Source organism: Callithrix jacchus, chromosome 12 (assembly GCF_049354715.1).
Source record: "Callithrix jacchus isolate 240 chromosome 12, calJac240_pri, whole genome shotgun sequence".
NCBI lineage: Eukaryota > Metazoa > Chordata > Mammalia > Primates > Cebidae > Callithrix > Callithrix jacchus.
Genome location: NC_133513.1, coordinates 62,022,415 through 62,043,341, shown reverse-complemented (window position 1 = coordinate 62,043,341; position 20,927 = coordinate 62,022,415). Strand labels below are relative to the sequence as shown.

At 40.1% G+C, this 20,927-nt stretch overlaps 1 protein-coding gene across 35 annotated transcripts in view; it reads right to left on the bottom strand.

The window, feature by feature from the left end:
* Positions 1 to 20,927, bottom strand: part of RUFY2 (RUN and FYVE domain containing 2) — a 58,418-nt gene that overhangs the window by 32,098 nt on the left and 5,393 nt on the right. For 16 of the 35 annotated variants that reach the window (XR_013524941.1, XR_013524945.1, XR_013524943.1 and 13 more), the window contains 9 exons: positions 16,035 to 16,136; positions 12,789 to 12,912; positions 12,494 to 12,555; positions 11,549 to 11,614; positions 7,755 to 7,824; positions 5,413 to 5,514; positions 5,173 to 5,289; positions 2,298 to 2,465; positions 745 to 842 (listed from right to left, as the gene is read on the bottom strand). Coding sequence is in view for 29 of the 35 variants with exons in the window: in XM_002756305.6 (XP_002756351.3) it covers positions 745 to 842; positions 2,298 to 2,465; positions 5,173 to 5,289; positions 5,413 to 5,514; positions 7,755 to 7,824; positions 11,549 to 11,614; positions 12,494 to 12,555; positions 12,789 to 12,912; positions 16,035 to 16,136 (909 nt within the window). In the remaining 6 variants the exon portion in view is untranslated. The remainder of the gene's footprint in view (positions 1 to 744; positions 843 to 2,297; positions 2,466 to 5,172; positions 5,290 to 5,412; positions 5,515 to 7,754; positions 7,825 to 11,548; positions 11,615 to 12,493; positions 12,556 to 12,788; positions 12,913 to 16,034; positions 16,137 to 20,927) is intronic. The other 19 variants (XM_009009844.5, XM_078345778.1, XM_078345784.1 and 16 more) reach the window with 6 other exon arrangements.

Sequence of the window (20,927 nt, the reverse complement as noted above, 5' to 3'; positions counted from 1 at the left end):
TGGAAAGAAATCAAAGACAGAAAAAGGTAATAAAGATGTCCAAAATGTAAAAATGGGGATAAAGAAAACAAAAAAGAAAAAAGAAGAAAGAGGATGTCAATAAAAGAATATTCATGTCAATAAAGCATTAATAGTTATGTTTTTCATAAGTAGATTCAAAGAAAGCAATGATAAAAGACATATGTTGACACCAACATGACAGGGCAATGGAAATACATTACATTTTCCAACAATAAAAGTGAAAAATGCCAATATAAAACAATTCAATTTAAACAAAATTATATCTTCAGTTGGGTTGAAGGTCCTAGCTCAAAGAAACAAAACTAAACCACCAATTCGGAATGCTTGATTTCAGATCAACAGATGGTGAATGACAAAGAATATGACAATTAATATGCAAGGAAATCAATCAGGGATAATCTCACTCTGTTTGTTCACTTTCAATTTTTTTGACATATTAATTTGTGTATTTGTTTTATGTAACTGATTGAAACACATGAAACTGCTGATATTAGGCCTCTAAGAAAAATCTACAATATGACAACTTCAAATGAATCAGCATAACACAAAGCAACTTGATTCCATGCAACAACCAAAACAAAAAGGCAAAATCCTGCTGTGCTTACACAAAAAACATGTCCTAATCTATGTCTTCCTAATGGTTCTTGTGGCAGGTGTCAGAACTGAATAAAGAAAAAGGGGAGAAGAAAAGAAAAAAAGAAACTAAGACTGGAAATGCTGTACCTTTGTTCCAGCTGCCTCATGGCTGCAGTAATTTTATTGGTTTTTTCTTCCAGTCGGGCAATTATTTCATTTTTTTCTTTCAAGCCATCTTCAGAACCCTATTTATAAAAACAAAAACTATGGTGGTTTTTATTTTTCTTCTGTTTTTTAAGAGACAGGATTTCACTATGCTGCCCAGGTTAGGTGTGAACTTCAGTCTACCAAGCAGAGTTTTGATCTTTTAACCTGAATATTTTTAAGTTTCTTACACCATTTTGCTATGGGACTGTTACTTTTAAATGAACAGAGTTACTTTGTACATTAAAATAATTGTGCTGTATAAAACACTGGTATTAGACTTTTTTTTTTTTTTTAAGATGGGGTTTTGCTATCTTCAAACTCCCGGCCTCAAGCAATCCTTCCATCTTGGCCTCCCAAAGTGCTAGGATTACAGGCATGAGCCATGGCACCCAGCCTTTATTAGTCTTCATTTAAAATGTTAATAGGATGGGTGCACTAACTCACACCTGTAATCCCAGTGCTTTGGGAGGCCAAGATGAAAGGATAGCTTGAGACTAGCCTGGGCAATATAGTGAGACCTTATCTCTACAGAAAGCAAAACAAAAAAAAATTTTTTTTTCCCAGAACCTAAAGTGCAAACAAAAATTTTTTAAAAATAAAATGCAATAAAGAAATCTCACCCTTCAATATTTTTGGAAGATGACAGCATACATTCTTGTAAAATATGACATTTTTTGAATTAATTAAACTGTAAAGAGTTTCTGGCAACAAATCTACTTAATAGCAACACCATCTTAGAAAATTTACAATTATGCGCCAGGCATGGTGGCTCACGCCTGTAATCCCAGCACTTTGGGAGGCTGAGGTGGGCAGAACACCTGAGTCAGGAGTTCGAGACCAGCCTGGCCAACACTGTGAAACCCTGTCTCTACTAAAAATACAAAAAGTAGTTGGCTGTATTGGTGCATGCCTATAGTCCCAGCTACTAGGGAGGCTGAGGCAGGAGAGGCTTGAACCTGCACTCCAGCCCAGGCAACAGAGTGAGACTCTGTCTCAAATAAAAAAGAGAAAGAAAGAAAATTTACTATTATAATAGTGTAGCATTTCAATTGAAGTTAAATCTTTCTTGGGACTATACTGTAAAAAGAAGTTCATAAAAACATCTTGCACTTTAAATTGAGTTTTCCCAAAAGATTTTTTTTTAAAGACAGGGTTTCACCATGTTGGCCAGGCTGGTCTCGAACTCCTGACTCAGGTGTTCTGCCTCCCAAAGTGCTGGGATTACAGGCATGAGCCACCATGCCCAGCCCCTTCCCAAAAGATTTAATTTGCATACTCTTAACCTTTCAGCATTAAAAAAAAAAAAAATTTAGACAGGTGATATTTTGTTTGTTGATACCTTTTTCATTATATTTCTTAAAATTTCATTTAGAAAAAAAAGACATTGGACTTTATAACTAATATGGTACAGTTAATATGAGCTCATCTTAAAAACCAAAACCTTTCTACAAATATTCACTTTCAATTTATAAAAAATTAAGAACAATCCTTACCTGCAACTTTTGATACATCTCTATGTTAATTGCTTTAACTTCCTCTAGTTGCTGTCGAAGACCTATCAAAGTATCTTGTTTCTCATGGATATCTTTCTCCAGCAACTTCATGGCAAGTTCAATCTCATGCTTCATACTAACTTGTACTGCGAGCTCATTCTCCACATCCTGCAATTTCAATATGTTCTCAATCCACATTCCACTTCAGGATGTAAAATTAAATAAACTTTATGAAAGATTTTCCATTCAATCTACAGACTACACTTTTTAAGTCCATTAAAGGAAATCAACCAGGCCCTATAACACAATAAATATTTTGAAATGCAGGGTCGGGTGTGGTGGCTCATGCCTGTAATCCCAGAATTTTGGGAGGCCAAAATGGGTGGATCACTTGAGGTCAGGAGTTCAAGACCAGCCTGACCAACAGGGTAAAACTCCGTCTCTACCAAAAAATACAAAAACTTAGCTGGACATGGTGGCATGCACCTATAATCCTAGTTACTAGAAAGGGTGAAGTAAGAGGATCACTTGAACCCAAGAGGCAACAGTTGCAGTGAGCCAAAATCACGCCACTGCAATCCAGCCCAGGTAATGGAGTAAGAACCTGTCTCAAAAAATAAATAAATATTTTTAAATGCAGTTTTTGCTAAAATGAAAGCATTTTCTATATTCCGTTAACCATTATTCTTTTACTGGTTCAAGAATTAATCATGTTCGGCCGGGCGCGGTGGCTCACGCCTATAATCCCAGCACTTTGGGAGGCCGAGGAGGGTGGATCACGAGGTCAAGAGATTGAGACCATCCTGGTCAACAAGGTGAAACCCCATCTCTACTAAAAACACAAATATTAGCTGGGCATGGTGGCGAGTGCCTGTAATCCTAGCTACTCGGGAGGCTGAAGCAGAAGAATTGCTTGAACCCAGGAGGGAGAGGTTGCGGTGAGCTGAGATCATGCCATTGCACTCCAGCCTGGGTAACAAGAGCGAAACTCTGTCTCAAAAAAAAAAAAATTAATCATTTTCATGCTTCACAAACTCAATATTAATTTTCCTTAAACAAAAGGAAACAAAGCAGTCTATACAACTAAAGGCCAAAGTTAACTCAAAACACAGTTTAATTTCTTAAGAATTTTTTGCGCCGGGCGAGGTGGCTCACGCCTGTAATCCCAGCACTTTGGGAGGCTGAGGTGGGTGGATCACGAGGTTAACAGATCGAGACCATCCTGGTCAACAAGGTGAAACCCTGTCTCTACTAAAAATACAAAATATTAGCTGGGCATGGTGGCACACGCCTGCAGTCCCAGCTACTCAGGAGGCTGAGGCAGGAGAATTGCCTGAACCCAGGAGGCAGAGGTTGTGGTGAGCTAAGATTGAGCCATTGCACTCCAGCCTGGGTAAACAAGAGTGAAACTCTGGGCCGGGCGCTGTGGCTCATGCCTGTAATCCCAGCACTTTGGGAGGCCGAGGCGGGTAGAACACGAGGTCAAGAGATCGAGACCATCCTGGTCAACATGGTGAAACCCCGTCTCTTCTAAAAATACAAAAAAAAACTTAGTTGGGCATGGTGGCTCGTGCCTGTAATCCCAGCTACTCAGGAGGCTAAGGCAGGAGAATTGCCTGAACCCAGGAGGCGGAGGTTGCGGTGAGTCGAGATTGCGCCACTGCACTCCAGCCAGAGTAACAAGAGCAAAACTCTGTCTCAAAAAAAAGAATTTTTTATCACTGGACGCAGTGGCTCGCGCCTATAATTCCAGCACTTTGGGAGGCCAAGGCAGGCTGATCACCTGAGGTCAGGAATTCAAGACCAGCCTGACCAACATGGAGAAACCCTGTCACTTAAAAAAAAAAAAAGAATTTTTGTTAAGAAATTTATTAACATAAAGACAGAAAAGGTGATAGAAAGACTGGCAATATTCTCTTCTTGACCTGGGTGGTGGTTACACAAGTTATTTGTGTTATAATTCATTAAGCTGTGCATTCGTATTTTTTCTGTTGGCATTATATTTCACAATTTCAAAGGTTAAAAAACAAGTTAACTTTATGAGTTTCCTAATATTTAAATATGTCGTTCTGTTCTATTTCATTTTCTATAATGCTGGTCACAACCCATTCATTCACAATCATATACTGTAACTTAGAGTTTAAAAACCACTGATACAGGCCGGGCACAGTGGCTTGCCCCTATAATCCCAGCACTTTGGGAGACCAAGGCAGGCAGATCACTTGAGGCCAGGAGTTTGAGACCAGCCTGGTCAAAATAGCAAAGTCCCATTTCTATAAAAAATACAAAATTTAGCTGGGTGTGGTGGCACAAGCCTATAGACCCAGCTACTTAGGAGGCTGAGTTACATGAATCACTTGAACCCGGGAGGCAGAGGCTGCAGTGAACCAAGATTGCACCTCTGCATTCCAGCCTAGGTGACAGAGCAAGACTCTGTCTCAAAACAACAACAGGCTGGGCACGGTGGCTCATACCTGTAATTCCAACACTTTGGGAGGCCAAGGCAGGTGAATCACTTGAGGCCAAGAGTTCGACACCAGCCTGGCCAACACAGTGAAATTCTATCCCTAGAAAAAATACAAAAATTAGCCAGGCATGGTGGCACATGCCTTGTAGTCCTAGCTATTTGGGAGGCTGAGGTTTAAGAATCACTTGAACCCAGGAGGCAGAGGCTGCAGTGAGCCAAGATCGCGCCACTGCACTCCATTTCAAAACAACAAAACATTGATACAGTGGAAGCTTAGAAAATTTGAAAGGATTAAGGGGTGAGCTTGCTATACCACACCAAAAAGAGTAAGACTAAGATTTTAAATGGTGCTTGAGGGTAAATTATTCCCAGGATGATTTTGCTAATGTAATTTTTAATATAACCTACCTGCCGTAACTGAGATTCATCTCGAAGCTGCCTTCTGGCTTCATTATACATTTCATCTAGCCCCTGACGAGAATGCTTATATGTTTGAAGCTCAGTTTCCACATCTACTTTGGTAACCTAGGAAGAAAACAGAATTTTTCATTCTATAATTACTACTATTCATACAGCAAAGACATACCTACTTCATGCAAAAGTCATTTCAGACACAAGACAGTCTGCTTGAAGGCAGTCTATACTTACCTCTAGGTGCTGCTGTGTTTTCATTAAAATCAACTTATTTTCACTTCGTAATTGGTGATTTTCTTCTTGGAGTTTAATGATGTTATTCTTTGCTATTGCTAACTAAAAATAATGCAACAGGGGCAAGAAAAAAGACTTTAAACACCCGTATACTTGCTTTACAGGTTATGTGTATGGCCATAAATAACAGAAAATAAAATCTTTACAACTAGCAAAATGTCACATTCACAGAAAGGTTCTTAAGAAAAATATGCTCGTTGTTATCCCAAGACACTAATTTTAAAAATTGTATTCTTACTTCCTTTTGAACTATTGCAACTATTTTCTTTTATAGTTGAAACACATTAGGCTTGTTATGTTTATAATAAACATATATGCTTGCTATAGGATTTACACTATCTCCTGAATACAAAGTGTCTGAGTAAACAAAGTATTCATTAAATAACAAAAACTTCTAAGATTTTCGTAAAGATAAAAACATGTATAAGGAAAGGTTGTACTGTCATTGAAAATGTAATACAGACATTTGTTGTAACTGAATAGAACACCTCATGAAATCTGCACATGTAACAGGAACTTAAGTGACTATGACAAACACGAGATAGGTCTTATCATGAGTTAAACAGGAATGATTAAGTGGTTTGACTCTGCGCCCAGAATGAAAAAGGGAGATCCTATGAAAGCAAAGCAGAAACCGGGCATGGTGGCTCATGCCTGTAATCCCAGCACTTTGGGAGGCCAAGGCGAGCGAATCACGAGGTCAGGAGTTCGAGACCAGCCTGGCCAACATAGTGAAACCCCGTCTCTACTAAAAATATAAAAATTAGCCGAGCATGGTTAGCATGCACCTGTAATCCCAACTACTCAGAAGACTGAGGCAGGAGAATTGCTTGAACCCGGGAGGTGGAGGTTGCAGAGAGCTGAGATCTGCCACTGCACTCCAGCCTAGGCAACAGAGTGAGACTCCATCTCAAAAAAAGAGAAAGCAAAGCAGAGATCATTCCCTAATGATGGTCTGCAATTAACACATTTCTGAACACTTTATCAGGGATCAACTTGAACTTCATAGTGCTACTAAAGTCAAAAAGAGGCACAAATTTGTTAGCACCTCTAAATGGTCCCGATCAGGAGCCCAACTATCAAAATAAAGATGTATTCTTAACTGCAGTCATGCAAATTATCATGTGTTCCTTGGTTTGTAAAAATTAGGCCAATTTTAAAAGAAGTAAGAATGTTAACATAAAAAATAGGGTTCACAGTACAAATAACAGAAGCCTAAGTATTTCTGAAAATAAGTAAGCAATAATTCTGTGGTTTAATAAATTTTTTTTTAAACTCCATCTAGAAAGCAACTCTACAAAAAAGAGAGCCGAGATAAATTTCTGGTTCTGCTTCAGATACACTCTAGGATCACCAGACAGCTACTTTTACAATGCAAGAAACCACAGCATGTGGGATGAGTTTTATACATGGGAAGGTGGAAAAAGGGGGCCAGGAGTGTGGCTCACGCCTGTAATCCCAGCACTTTGGGACGCTGAGGCGGGCAGATCACGAGGACAAGAGATCAAGACCATCCAGGTCAACATGGTGAAACCCCGCCTCTACCAAAAAATTAGCTGGGCATGGTGGTGTGTGCCTGTAGTTCCAGCTACTCAGGAGGCTGAGGCAGGAGAATTGCTTGAACCCTGGAGGTGGAGGCTGCAGTGAGCCAAGATCGTGCCACTGAACTCCACCTGGAGCCTGGTGAAAGAGTAAGACTATTGTCTCAAAAAAAAAAAAAAAAAAAGGTCAACATGATCATGCAGTGATACCTGTGAAGAAAAGTAACCTGACTAGTGGAAGAGTAGAAACAGAGGGACGGTATCATTTTAACAAGAATTTTTTTTTAATGTGTTTTTTTATTTTTATACTTTAAGTTCTGGGATACATGTGCAGAATGTGTAGGTTTGATACATAGGTATACATGTGCCATAGTGGTTTGCTGCACTTAACAAGAATTTCTAACTATAGGTGATTTCACCAGGTAAATACAGGTCATCCAGATTTTAAATTGAGAATCACAGCTTATATATTGAAGAGTTTCTGTGAGTTTCATCTCTAAGGCTCATTTCTAGAAGGTATCTCAAATATAGTATCTTACAGATTCACATAACTGAGGATCTGCCTAAGAATATATGGTTTCTCTAGAACTTATAATTAGTTAGAACTATAGTACAAGTACTGCACCACAATGATGAGTTTGTGTTCATCTGTGTGTGTGTATGCTTAATGCATTCATACTTAAAATGGAAAAGGATCACAAACACTAGGTCCATGAAATACATTTATCCATTAGACAATACCTCTTCAATCAGCTTAGTATTTGACTTTTCTAATGAATCAACTCGTGAATGGAGGCTGCTGACTGTGCTGCTGAAATTAATAAAGAAAAAAACTCAATCAAAATCACACAAACTCACAAAGCCACAAAAACGTATGTTATCCTAGACTTATTTATTATGTTTACTGACAGGCACCAAATGCTCTGTCCAAATTTCTGAGTGTGGAAAATTTCATTAACTTGGTTAACTTGATTTAGCTAGGAGGGCAATAAAGAGTGTAGCAAAATAATATTTCTATTAAAATTCCATTTGGTGCTACTTTTTTTTTTGAGACAGAAGTCTTGCTCTGTCACCTAGGCTGGAGTGCAATAGTGAGATCTCAGCTCACTGCAACCTCTGCCTCCCAAGTTTAAGCAATTTTCCTGCCTCAGCCTCCTGAGTATATGGAATTATAGGCACACACCACCACGCCTGGCTAATTTTTGTATTTTTAGTATAGACTTGGTTTCATCATGTTGGTCAGGCTGGCCTCGAACTCCTGACCTCATGATCACCCCCCTCAGCCTCCCAAAGTGCTGGAATTACAGGTGTGAGCAACTGCACCTGGCCTACTCATTTTTTTTTTAATTGCCTTCTTAGGGTCCTTCTAAATTTAACTGAAAATATTTGGGAATAAAAATCCCGAGCCAGGCACGGTGGCTCAAGCCTGTAATCCCAGCACTTTGGGAGGCCGAGGAGGGTGGATCACGAGGTCAAGAGATCAAGACCATCCTGGTCAACAAGGTGAAACCCTGTCTCTACTAAAAATACAAAAAAATTAGCTGGGCATGGTGGCACGTGCCTGTAATCCCAGCTACTCGGGAGGCGGAGGCAGGAGAATTGCCTGAACCCAGGAGGTGGAGGTTGCGGTGAGCCGAGATCACGCCATTGCACTCCAGCCTGGGTTACAACAGCGAAACTCCGTCTCAAAAAAAAAAAAAATCCCACACAAAGATTACTAAATATTGTTAAAATTATATTTAAAAGGATGAACTTTAAATGCCTACTTTATATGGTTTGATGAAACATATAAACAATGGTCTTTATTTCAAGCTCCATTCTGTTTCCCCTCTCTAGTTCCATTTTCATAAGAACTAGACCTCCAAAGTCGACCATGGTTTGCGAAACATATTCATATTTCTCAATGAGATACCCAGCATCAGGTTATTAGTATCAAGTATCTGGCAGCTAAACACCCTGTCTTTCAAAGGAAATAGTCGAAGGTCAGATTATACCAGATGAACACACCTTTTTTTGCATTTTTGTTTAAATAAATCAAGATTGGACATTATCGTATGTTTTACTTAAAATGTTGGACAGGTGTGGTGGCTCAGACCTATAATCCCAGCACTGTGGGAGGCAAACAGAGGTTGCAGTGAGCCGAGATCGCACCACTGTACTCCAGCCTGGGCGACAAGAGCAAAACTCCATCTCAAAAAAAAAAAAAAAAAGAATGTTGCCCAAGCCCTGCTTGATACTATCATCTCAAAACCTGCCTTAATAAAATGTAATATTCTATATACAGTACATTTCAGCAAAATCAATAATTTTATACCAGACTCAGAAACAAGTGTTGGTATTTTAGTTTTATTAGTGAAACAAAAAAAAATGTTTTTCCATTCATATTAAATCATTTTTAAGGCGTAATCATTCTGGCTGGGCACAGTGGCTCACGTCTGCAATCCTAACACTTGGGGAGGCCGAGGTGGGCAAATCACAAGGTCAGGAGATCAAGACCATCCTGGCCAACATAGTTAAACCCGATCTCTACTAAAAATACAAAAATCAGCTGAGCATGGTGACACATGCCTGTTGCCCCAGCTACTCAGGAGGCTCAGGCAGAAGACTAGCTTGAACCTGGGAGGCAGATATTTCAGTGAGCTGAGATCACGCCACTGTACTCCAGCCTGGCAACAGAACAAGACATCATCTCAAAAGACAAAAAAAAAAAAAAAAGATATAATCATTCTTAGGTAGACAACTTGAGTTTCCCACAAATAGCACCAGGATGTCCTGATGGTACGACAAACACAGGTCTGGGAGACCTAAGACCAAGGGCCCTGCTTTTCTACTTCCTAATTGTGTCACCTTGAAAGATGTAAAACCGGCTGGGCATAGTGGCTCATGCCTGTAATCCCAGCACTTTGGGAGGCTGAGGTGGGGGGATCACAAGCTCAGGAGTTTGAGACCACCCTGGCCAATATGGTGAAACCCCATCTCTATTAAAAATACAAAAATTAGTTGGGCATGGTGGTGGGCACCTGTAATCCCAGCTACTCAGGAGGCTGAGGCAGAACTGTTTGAACCTGGGAAGTAGAGGTTGCAGTGAGCTGAGATCATACCATTGCACTCCAGTGTAAGAGACGGGGGAAGATTCAGTCTCAAAAATAAAAAAGAAAGTTATAAAACCTTCCTGAGCTTCAGTTTCTTTTCCATAAAATTGGACAATAATATTCACCTTGCCTTTACGTGAGGATACAATCATCAAGAAAAGCACTTTGAAAACAATAAACCCTCAATAGTAGTTTTGAGTGAGGAATGATTGGTGAATTCTACCTTTTTCTTTTTTCCCTTTTACTCTTGCATATGCAATAGAATTCTACCTTTTTCTATATGTTTTCTATACTTTTGAAATATTCTAAGTGTACAATAACTATTTTATTAGAAAATCAATTGAAGACCGGGTACAGTGGCTAACACCTGTAATACCAGCACTTTAGGAGGCCACAGTGGGTGGAAAGCCTAGCTCAGGAGTTTGAGAGCAGCCTGGGCAACACAGTGAAACCCCATCTCTAACAAAACTACAAAAAATTAGCCAGGTGTTGTAGCACAAGCCTGTGCTCCCAGCTACTTGGGAGGCTGAGGTGGGAGAATCTCTTGAGCCCAGTAGGCAGAGGTGGCAGTGAGCCAAGACCAGGCCACTGCACTCCAGCCTGGGTAACAGTGAGACCTGTCTCAAAAAACAAAAAAAAAGCAATGAAACATTTATTTTTATTTATTCATTTATTTTGAAACAGGGTCAGCCGGGCGAGGTGGCTCACGCCTATAATCCCAATACTTCAGGAGGCCAAGGTGGGCGATCACCTGAGGTCAGGAGTTTAAGACTACCTGAGCAAATGGAGAAAGCCCATCTCTACTAATACAAAATTAGCTGGGCATGGTGGTGCATGGTGGGCAGGAGGCTGAGGCAGGAGAACTGCTTGAACCCAGGAGAGGGAGGTTGCAGTGAGCTGAAATGGTGCCATTTCATTCCAGCCTGGGCAACAAAAGCAAAACTCCATCTCAAAAAAAAAAATAAAAGAACTGCACTTTACTACTTTACATGTAGGTCTCAGAAATCCTTCTCAACAAGAGTGTTCACTGATGGCATTAATGACCAGTTGACAATATAAGAAGACAAAAACTTCCACCATAGAAGAGGAAAGAGAGCCACATTTACATATGAAGCCCTTTGAAGTAGGAAAAATGAATTTTTGAACTATCAAAATGATACAAACTTTCACCTTATCTAGCCTTTTTGTCAAGGGAACAACAATAAGTTTTAAGTTCTATTTAAACCCTACGAGGATTCTGTTTTAAAAATCTGACTCTCATTTTCTGCTTAAAATGAATTATCTCCAATAATTCTCTGTATTCTTACTTTCCATTATTTTTCCTATCCTCTCAACCCCTTCTCAAAGACTCTTAGAAGAAAGAATAGGATAGGCTGAACTGAAGGGAAAAAAACAAAACCTAAGACAATATTCATAAATGTTTTAAGTATCCATAATACTTACTTCAGTTGTCTATTTAATTCTTCAACATAATTCTTTTGGTCTAATATAGCAGCAATTTGAACATTCCTAAATGAGGAAAAAAAGTAGATTTGTGCTAGTTGAAAAGGTATTTATTAAGTGCAAAAAATCTAAATCTAAAATTATTATGAAACTAAAACAATAAAACATTGTCTTGCCTTTAAAACATAAAAAAAAAGTAAGCTGTGTATTAAGTAATTATAACCTTTGTTGAACAAATTACTTGCTAATAATACACTTAACAATACCATTAGTGTATTTTAAATTTAAACATAATTAGAGGCTGGCACAGTGGCTCACGCCTGTAATTGTAGCACTTTGGGAGGCCAAGGCAGGTGTATCACTTGAGTCCAGGAGTTCAAGACCAGTATGGCCAATGTGGTGAAACCCTGTCTCTACTAAAAATACAAAAACTAGTTGGGTGCAGTGGTGGGAGTCTGTAATCCCAGCTACCGGGAAGGATGAGGCAGGAGAATCTCTTGAACCCAGGAGGCAGAGGTTGAAAAGACCTAAGATCATGCCACTGCACTCCAGCCTGGGTAACAGAGCAAGATTCTGTCTCAAAAAAAAAAAAACAAAAACAAAAACAAAAACAATTAGATCTTGAAGTAAATCAGTATTTGCAAACTTGTGAATAATTAGCTTTCATCTCTTTTATTCCAAAAACACCTATTAAGATGGGTCTCAATAATTTACAGGTATGACCAAAGGTCCCATTTCATACTAGTAATAAAACCTCCTTCTCCCAGGTAATTTTTCATAATCTGCTTTCTAAAGCTTGTAATGGAAGTGAAAATGAAAAGAAGGAGAAGTCACAGGAGGGAACACAACAAAATAAAACCACATTGTAAATAGAAAGATCTTATAATGATTTATAAAGAGCTATATAAAAAACCCAATATGTGAAATAACTTACGAAAACCATACCTTTCTTTATTTCCAATATCTTCTTCATTCTTTAAATACATAGAAAAATCAATCACTCCAACCTGAAGCAAATAAAGTTTTTTTTTATTTAAAGGGGAGAAAATATTTTATCAGAAGTACCTTACTGAACGTCATTCTTAATATTCCTTTAGTGTCTAACAGTCCTGTTTACAGCTTCAAATAATATTCCTTTAGTGTCTAACAGTCCTGTTTATAACTTCAAATGATACCTGATCAAGGAGGAACTATGCAAACTAAAAACACTCTGCATTTGATACTAATCATTTTCACTTACTTGTGAGTCTAAATCCTCTCCCTTCACACAGAGATTAGCATCGATCACATTCAGGCCAACCAGCAGCCCAACAATTACTGCTCCTTCTTCTTCCATCATTAGTGCATGATACTCATAAAACTCACTGTGAAAATTTTAAAAATAAGGACTTTAAATCATAAATTTATTTCAAAAACTAAAATTTAAAATCACTATTATCTTTCTTTTTTTTTTTTTTTTTTTTTTGAGACGGAGTTTCGCTCTTGTTACCCAGGCTGGAGTGCAATGGCGCGATCTCGGCTCACAGCAACCTCCGCCTCCTGGGTTCAGGCAATTCTCCTGCCTCAGCCTCCCGAGTAGCTGGGATTTACAGGCACGCACCACCATGCCCAGCTAATTTTTTTTGTATTTTTAGTAGAGACGGGGTTTTACCATGTTGACCAGGATGGTCTCGAACTCTTGACCTCGTGATCCACCCTCCTCGGCCTCCCAAAGTGCTGGGATTACAGGCGTGCGCCACAGCGCCCAGCCCTAAAATCACCATTATCTTTCTAATCTACCGTACAGAAACAGAAGCCATCTCAGTTAGATATCTTCAAATTTACCTTTATACATCTGAATAACTTTTTAAATTTCTTAAACTTAAATGTCTCTATTGAAAAATTAAAAGGACTGAAGGAGATAAAAGAGAAAATTTTTTTGAGAGACAGAAAAGAGGAGCAAAGAAGGATGAAAAGAATAAGTGGTGCCAGGCACGGTGGCTCACACCTGTAATCCCAGCATTTTGGGGGACCAAGAAGGGCAGATCACTTGAGGTCAGGAGTTTAAAACCAAGCTGGCCTACCTGGTGAAACTCTGTCTCTACTTAAAATACAAAACTTAGCTGAGCATGGTGGCTCATGCCTGTAATCCTGGCTACTTGAGAGGCTGAGATAGCAGAATTGCTTGAACTGGGACCCAGGAGGCAGAGGTTGCAGTGAGCCGAGATTGCACCACTGCACTCCAGCCTGGGAAACTCCATCTCAAAAAAAAAAAATGCCTGGTGCGGTGGCTCAAGCCTGTAATACCAGCACTTTGGAAGGCTGAGGCAGGCAGATCACCTGAGGTCAGGAGTTCAAGACTACCCTGGCCAACATGGTGAAATCCCATCTGTACTAAAAATACAAAAATTAGCTGGGCACACTGGCACGAGCCTGTAATCCCAGCTACTTGGGAGGTTTAGACAGGAGAATTGCTCGAGCCCAGGAGGTAGAGGTTGTAGTGAGCCAAGATCATGCCATTGCAGGCCAGACAGGGCAAAAAAACAAGACTGTCTCAAAAAAAAAAGAGGCAACACTGAGCCCTGGGACGTTTCTGACTCAGAAGGATATAGTGACTGCTGCTGATCTGATCATGATATATTTTATTACAGATGGAGTTTCAATCCTAAGATTTATTAACACCCCTGGAATAAAGACTAAGGTAGAAAATAAACATATGAAACATGTTCAAGTCAATGCATTTGATAGGTGTATTAATGTTCTTAATAGATAATCATCAATTAAAGACACTTTGAGGTATCAACATTCTAAAAAATGGTCAAAAAGAGTTGTGGGCTCGGCGCAGTGGCTCACGCCTATAATCCCAGCACTTTGGTAGGCCAAGGCAGGCAGATCACAAGGTCAGGAGTTCAAGACCAGCCTGGCCAACATAGTGAAACCGGTCTCTACTAAAAATACAAAAAATCAGCTACTCAGGAGGCTGAGGCAGGAGAATCACTCGAACCCGGGAGGCAGAGGTTGCAGTGAGCTGAGATTGCACCACTGCACTCCAGGCTGGGAGACAAGGTGAGACTCCGTCTCAAAAAAAAAAAACACTAAGTCTCATCAACACACATTCAGAGAAGTAGATATCACTGTCTCATGCCTCCTTTAATAAGTCCCATGTACGTTATTTAATCACTTTAATTATTCTTCAGAACACTGAGAAGCTGCAGGTGCTTAACATATGGTCATTCTCACTTAACAGATGGGTAAACCACAATGTAAAACCAGAGTCACAAGTAAAACCAAAACCAGGACTAAATTCTCCACAACATAAGAGAGGCACTCTTACAGAACAAAGATGAATGGAGGACTACTATGGGCCCACTCTGTTGGAGAACTGATTGCCTGCGTTGCTCTGAAAGTCTGTCTTAAATAAACATTTGGCCTTCATTTTATTTTATTTTTATGAGATAGGGTCTCACTCTTATCACCTAGGCTGGAGTGCAGTGACACAATCTCAGCTCACTGCAACCTCCCTCTCCCGGGTTCAAGAAATTCTCCTGCCTCAGTCTCCCAAGTAGCTGAGATTATAGGCACGCACCACCACGCCCAGCTAATTTTTTTTTTTTTTTTTGAGACAGAGTTTCACCCTTGTTGCCCAGGCTGGAGTACAATGGCACAATCTCGGCTCATGGCAACCTCAGCCTCCTGGGTTCAAGTGATTCCCCTCCCTCAGCCTCCCAAGTAGTTCGGATTACAGGCATGTGCCACCATGCCCAGCTAATTTTGTATTTTTAGTAGAGATGGGGTTTCTCCATGTTGGCCATGCTGGTCTTGAACTCCTGACCGCAGGAGATCCGCCCGCTTTGGTCTCCCAAAGTGCTGCAATTACAGGCATGAGCCACTACACCAGGGCTAATTTCTGTATTTTTAGTAGAGATGGGGGTTTCACCACGGTGGCCAGGCTGGTCTCGAACTCCCGACTTCAAGTGATCTGCCTGCCTCAGCCTCCCACAGTGCTAGGATTATAGGTGTGAGCCACGACACCAGTCGAAATAAATGTTTGGCCTTCAATTTAAAGTGTGCCCATAATTGAAGCAATAATTTTGGATATTCAAATTCTAAAAACCAACCAACCAACCAACCAACCTGTGGAATTAAAACCCCAAATTCCAACACAAATTTTTATCCATAGAATTAACCATAATTCAGAAAAATAAAACTAACTTAGAAATGTAGTTATGTATAGCAGTTTCCAGGAAGAGCAAAAGAAAAAATTTTTAAAGAGGAAGAAGTATAATATATAAATTTCCCCATCCTGACTGATAACAAGCTATGGTATTCATATATAAGACTAATTCCTGATCCATGTCATGCCTCCAACAGGTTTCTCTGTCTCATTTTGCTCCTCCTTTTATATCATCTTATTATATTATATATCCTTTCATATTACATCTTAAATCCCTTTTGGAAGACAGAATATAAATAAAAAATGAAAAGAACATAACTTAATAGTACTAACCTCAAAAGATCCCTCTGAATAATTAAGCAACGCAGATAATCAGCCATTTTTTTTTGCATGAGGGCTAACCGAAGCCATGCTCTTGCTCGACCCAGAGGGGTCCTAAATAGAAGAACCAATTAGTCAGAAAACAGCTCTAGCCCAAAGATGACAGACTATATCTTCCATCTCTAGAGGTTCACATTAACAAAGAAAAAGGGCATTTTTAGCAGGGTTTTATTTTCATTTTTATAGCTTTAAACCATTCGTTTAAGCACACAAACAAATCCCTGAGAGCTGGGTAAATTTGTTTCTCCTGTAGGACAGCCAGGTACTATTTTACGTCTTGGAAGAAATGACTCTATAAATGTAGTAGTGTGTCACTTAATGATGGGGATATGTTCTGAAAAATTCGTGGTTAGGTGACTTCATCATGGAGCGTACATTTGCAAATGTAGATGGCATACACACCTATGCTATATAGTATAGCCTATGGGTTCCTAGGCTGCAAACCTATATAGCATACTACTGTACTGAATGCTGTAGGCAATTGTTACACAATTATAAGTATTTGTGTATCTAAACATATCTAAACATGGAAATAGTAAAGTAAAAATAGAGTACTATAATCTTACAGGACCACCATCATTGAATAAAACATTATGCAGCGCAGGACTGTAGTGAGAATACTTTTTTTTTTTTTTTTAGACACAGTCTCACTCTATCACCCAGGCTGGAGTGCAATGGCATGATCTCAGCTCACTGCAACCTCATCCTTCTGGGTTGAAGCAATTCTTCTGCCTCAGCCTCCTGAGTAGCTGGGATTACAGGCAAGTGCTACCACACCCGGCTAATTTTTATATATTTAGTAGAGACAAGGTTTCACCATGTTGGCCAGGCTAGTCTTGAACTCCTCACCTCGTGATCCACCCACCTCGGCCTCCCAAAGTGCTGAGATTACAGACATGAGCCACCGTGCCTAGCCCGAGAATACTTCTGTAAGAAATATTTAGGCTGGGCACGGTGGCTCACATCTGTCATACCTACACTTTGGGAGGTCAAGGTGGGAGAATCACTTGAGCCCAGGAGTTAGAGAACAGTTAGAGGTCAAGGTGGGAGGATCACTTGAGTCCGGGAGTTAGAAAACAGCCTGGGCAACATAGAGAGACCCTATCTCTATTAAAATATATATATAAATAAAAATTAAAATTAAAAAATCAAAACGTCAGGTGTGGTGGCATGTGCCTGTAGTCCCAGCTACTCAGGACGCTAAGGCAGAAGGGTTGCTTGAGCCCAGTAAGCAGAGGCAACAGTGAGCAGTGACTGCATCACTGTACTTGAGCCTGGGTGACAGACTAAGACCCTGTCTCAGAAAAAAGAAAAAAAAAAAAAAAAAAAAGAAACATTTAGTCTGAATGGGCTTAGCCCTCTAAAAATAAATATTAAAAATTCACTGGGCCAGGCGTGGTGGCTCACACTTGTAATCCCAGCACTTTGGGAGGCCAAGGTGGGTGAATCATGAGGTCTGGAGTTAAAGACCAGCCTGGCCAACATGGTGAAACTTCATCTCTACTAAAAATACAAAAAATAGCTGGCTGTGGTGATGGGCACCAGTAATCCCAACTACTTGGGAGGCTGAGGCAGGAGAACATTTGAACCTGGGAGGCAGAGGTTGCAGTGAGCAGAGATTGGTCCACTGCACTCCAGCCCGGGTGACAGGGCAAGACTCCATCACACACACACACACACACACACACACACACAACCAATAAAGCAGCATATTGCTTCAAAAAATAGGTAACATTATATCTGAATTTTTTAAATCATAACAAAGGTAAGAGGGTGCCAGGCTAGTAATTAAAGAGAAATCACTGTGCGGCTTGCTGGTTTTCAAATATTTATTTAATCAGGTTGCATTTAAGAAATTAAATCTCATACCTCTCTTACCCAAGTTCTATCTTTTATTGAAAATAAAAGCAATTTTTTTTTTTTTTTGGAGATGTAGTTTCACTCTTGTTGCCCAGCCTGGAGTGCAGTGGCGCAATCTCAGCTCATCACAACCTCCGCCTCCCAGGGTCAAGCGATTCTCCTGCCTCAGCCTCCAGAGTAGCTGGGACTACAGGCACGCACCACCATGCCCAGCTAATTTTTGTCATTTTAGTAGAGACAGGGTTTCACCATGTTGACCAGGTCCGCCCACCTCGGCCTCCAAAAGTGCTGGGATTACAGGCGTGAGCCACCACGCCTGGCAAAAAGCAACTTTTATACCACTTGTTTTATTTTTTTTAAAAAAAGAATGGCATCATTTACACTTTTATATTTTCTTATACTGGAAACATTTTGGCAGACAGTTTAGGAAGAGACTTGATCTTCACTTCTAATAATTAATGAGTTACTTATAGCTTAGCATTTTAATGGACACTATCAGAAAACATGTTTTACTATTGTAGAGTTTACTATTGTAGGCTTTTTAAAGAAACATGAACAATGAACACATATTTTCCTATTAAAATAAATCTTACATTTTTGAGAGTTGAAATTCTGTTTCTCCCTCTGTTAAAAATCTCTACACCTGATATATCAAAAATATCAATTATGAATGAGTATAACTTGAAGGTTTTTTCTTTTCAATTTTTTTTTTTTTTTGGTGGGGAGAGACAGAGTCTCACTCTGTCATCCAGGCTGGAGCACAGTGACGAGGTCTCGGCTCACTGCAACCTCTCCCTCCCAGGTTCAAGCTATTCTCCTGCCTCAACCCTCTGAGTTGAGGGACTACAGGAGTGCAACACCACATCCAGCTAATTTTTTCATATATTTAGTAGACATGGGGTTTCCCCATATTGCCCAGGCTGGTCTCAAACTCCTGAGCTCAGACAATCCACCCACCTCGGCCTTCCAAAGTGCTGGGATTATGGGGGTGAGCCACCATGCCCAGTCACTTTATATTTAACTCTAAAAACTGGGTTTAAATCCTGCCTCTGTCACTTATTAACTGTAATGTATCTGGCTTTTATTTTCCACATCTATACAATTATAATAATAACCTCTACCTGCAAGACTAATTTAAGCATGAAAGGAGATAATTCATGTAAAATACTTACCTTATTACTCTAACACAGTGTCAACAGCAGACACTTAACGTTTATCACTCAGTTAAGTCCAATTTACAAACATTTGAATGGTGAAATAACAGCAAAAACACTACCATATTCCCCACAACATATAAAAACCCTAAATTGTAAAACTATGAGAAAACAAACTAATAATCTGACAGAAAATGCTTAACACAAAAAAAGTTATCTCACTCACAAGAATTAAGATAAACTAAGAGAGGCTGGTCACGGTAGCTCACCCAGTAATTCCAGCACTTTTGAGGACAGGAGTTCAAAAGATCAGCCTGGTCAACATGGTGAAACCCCGTCTCTACTAAAAATACAAAAAAATTAGCGGGACATGGTGGCGCGTGCCCCTGTAATCCCAGCTACTCAGGAGGCTGAGGCAGGAGAATTGCCTGAACCCAGGAGGCGGAGGTTGCGGGTGAGCCGAGATCACGCCATTGCACTACAGTCTGGGTAACAACAGCGAAACTCCGTCTCCAAAAAAAAAAAAAAAAAATTAGCCAGGCGTCATGGCGCATGCCTGTAATCCCAGCTACTCGGGAGACTGAGACACGAGAATCACCTGAACCCAGGAGCCAGAGGTTGCAGTGAGCCGAGATTACGACTCCGGCCCAGACGACAGGGTGAGGCTCAGTCTCAAAATACAAAAACAAAAACAAACAAACAAAAAAAGATAAACGAAAGAGAACACTTACATTTTAATAAGCACTGGCAGGAAGTTGTGGCTCACAACTGTAATTACAGCACTTGGGAGGCCAAGGTGGGCAGATCAAGAGGTCAAAAAAGATCAAGACCATCCTGGCTAACTCGATGAAACCCTGTCTCTACTAAAAATACAAAAGATTAGCCGGGCCCCTGTAATCCCAGCTACTCGGGACGCTGAGGCAGGAAAACAGCTTGAACCTGGGAGGCGGAGGTTGCAATGAACCAAGACTGCTCCACTGCATTTCAGCCTGGGGAACAGAGTGAGATTCCGTCTCAAAAAATAAATATATAAAATAAAAAAGAAAAAATTTTTTTTTAAAAATCAGGAGTTCAAGACCAGCCTGGTCAACATGGTGAAACTCCATCTCTACTAAAAATACAAAAAATCAGCTGGGCATGGTGGCACGTGCCTGTAATCCCAGCTACTCAGGAGGCTGAGGCAGGAGATTTGCCTGAACCCAGGAGGCGGAGGTTGCAGTGAGCCGAGATTAAGCCATTGCACTCCAGCCTGGGTAACAAGAGCGAAACTCCATCTCAAAAAAAAAAAAAAATTAGCTGTGTGGTGGCATGAGCCTGTAGTTCCAGCTACTCTGGAGGCCGAAGCAGAATCGCTTGAACCTGGGAGGTGGAGGTTGCAGTGAGCCAAGATCTCGCTTACTGATCTCCAGCCTGGGCAACAGAAGGAGACTCTGTTTCAAGGAAAAAAAAAACCAACACACATACACACACACACACACACACACACACTCTCACACATCATACATGTGTGTGTGTGTATACATATATATATATATATAAAAGAACTGAGCCTCAACACTTTACACCTACAAAAAATTTTCAATACTCAGGAGTTCCTAACTAGAATACTCCAACTTTTAGGATATTTTACCTACATTTGTCTGATGAAACAGGTTGATGACACTATAGGTACCAATTTTCAGAGGAGGAGAAGTAATTTACACCAGTCCTAGGGTATATAAGTGGCTTATCTGAAAACTGGAATCTCCTGAGCCTGTGCCCTGGATTCAGCCTAAATCAGTCTTTTATCAAATACTTATTGACTATCTACTACAGGCAAACCAATTTAACA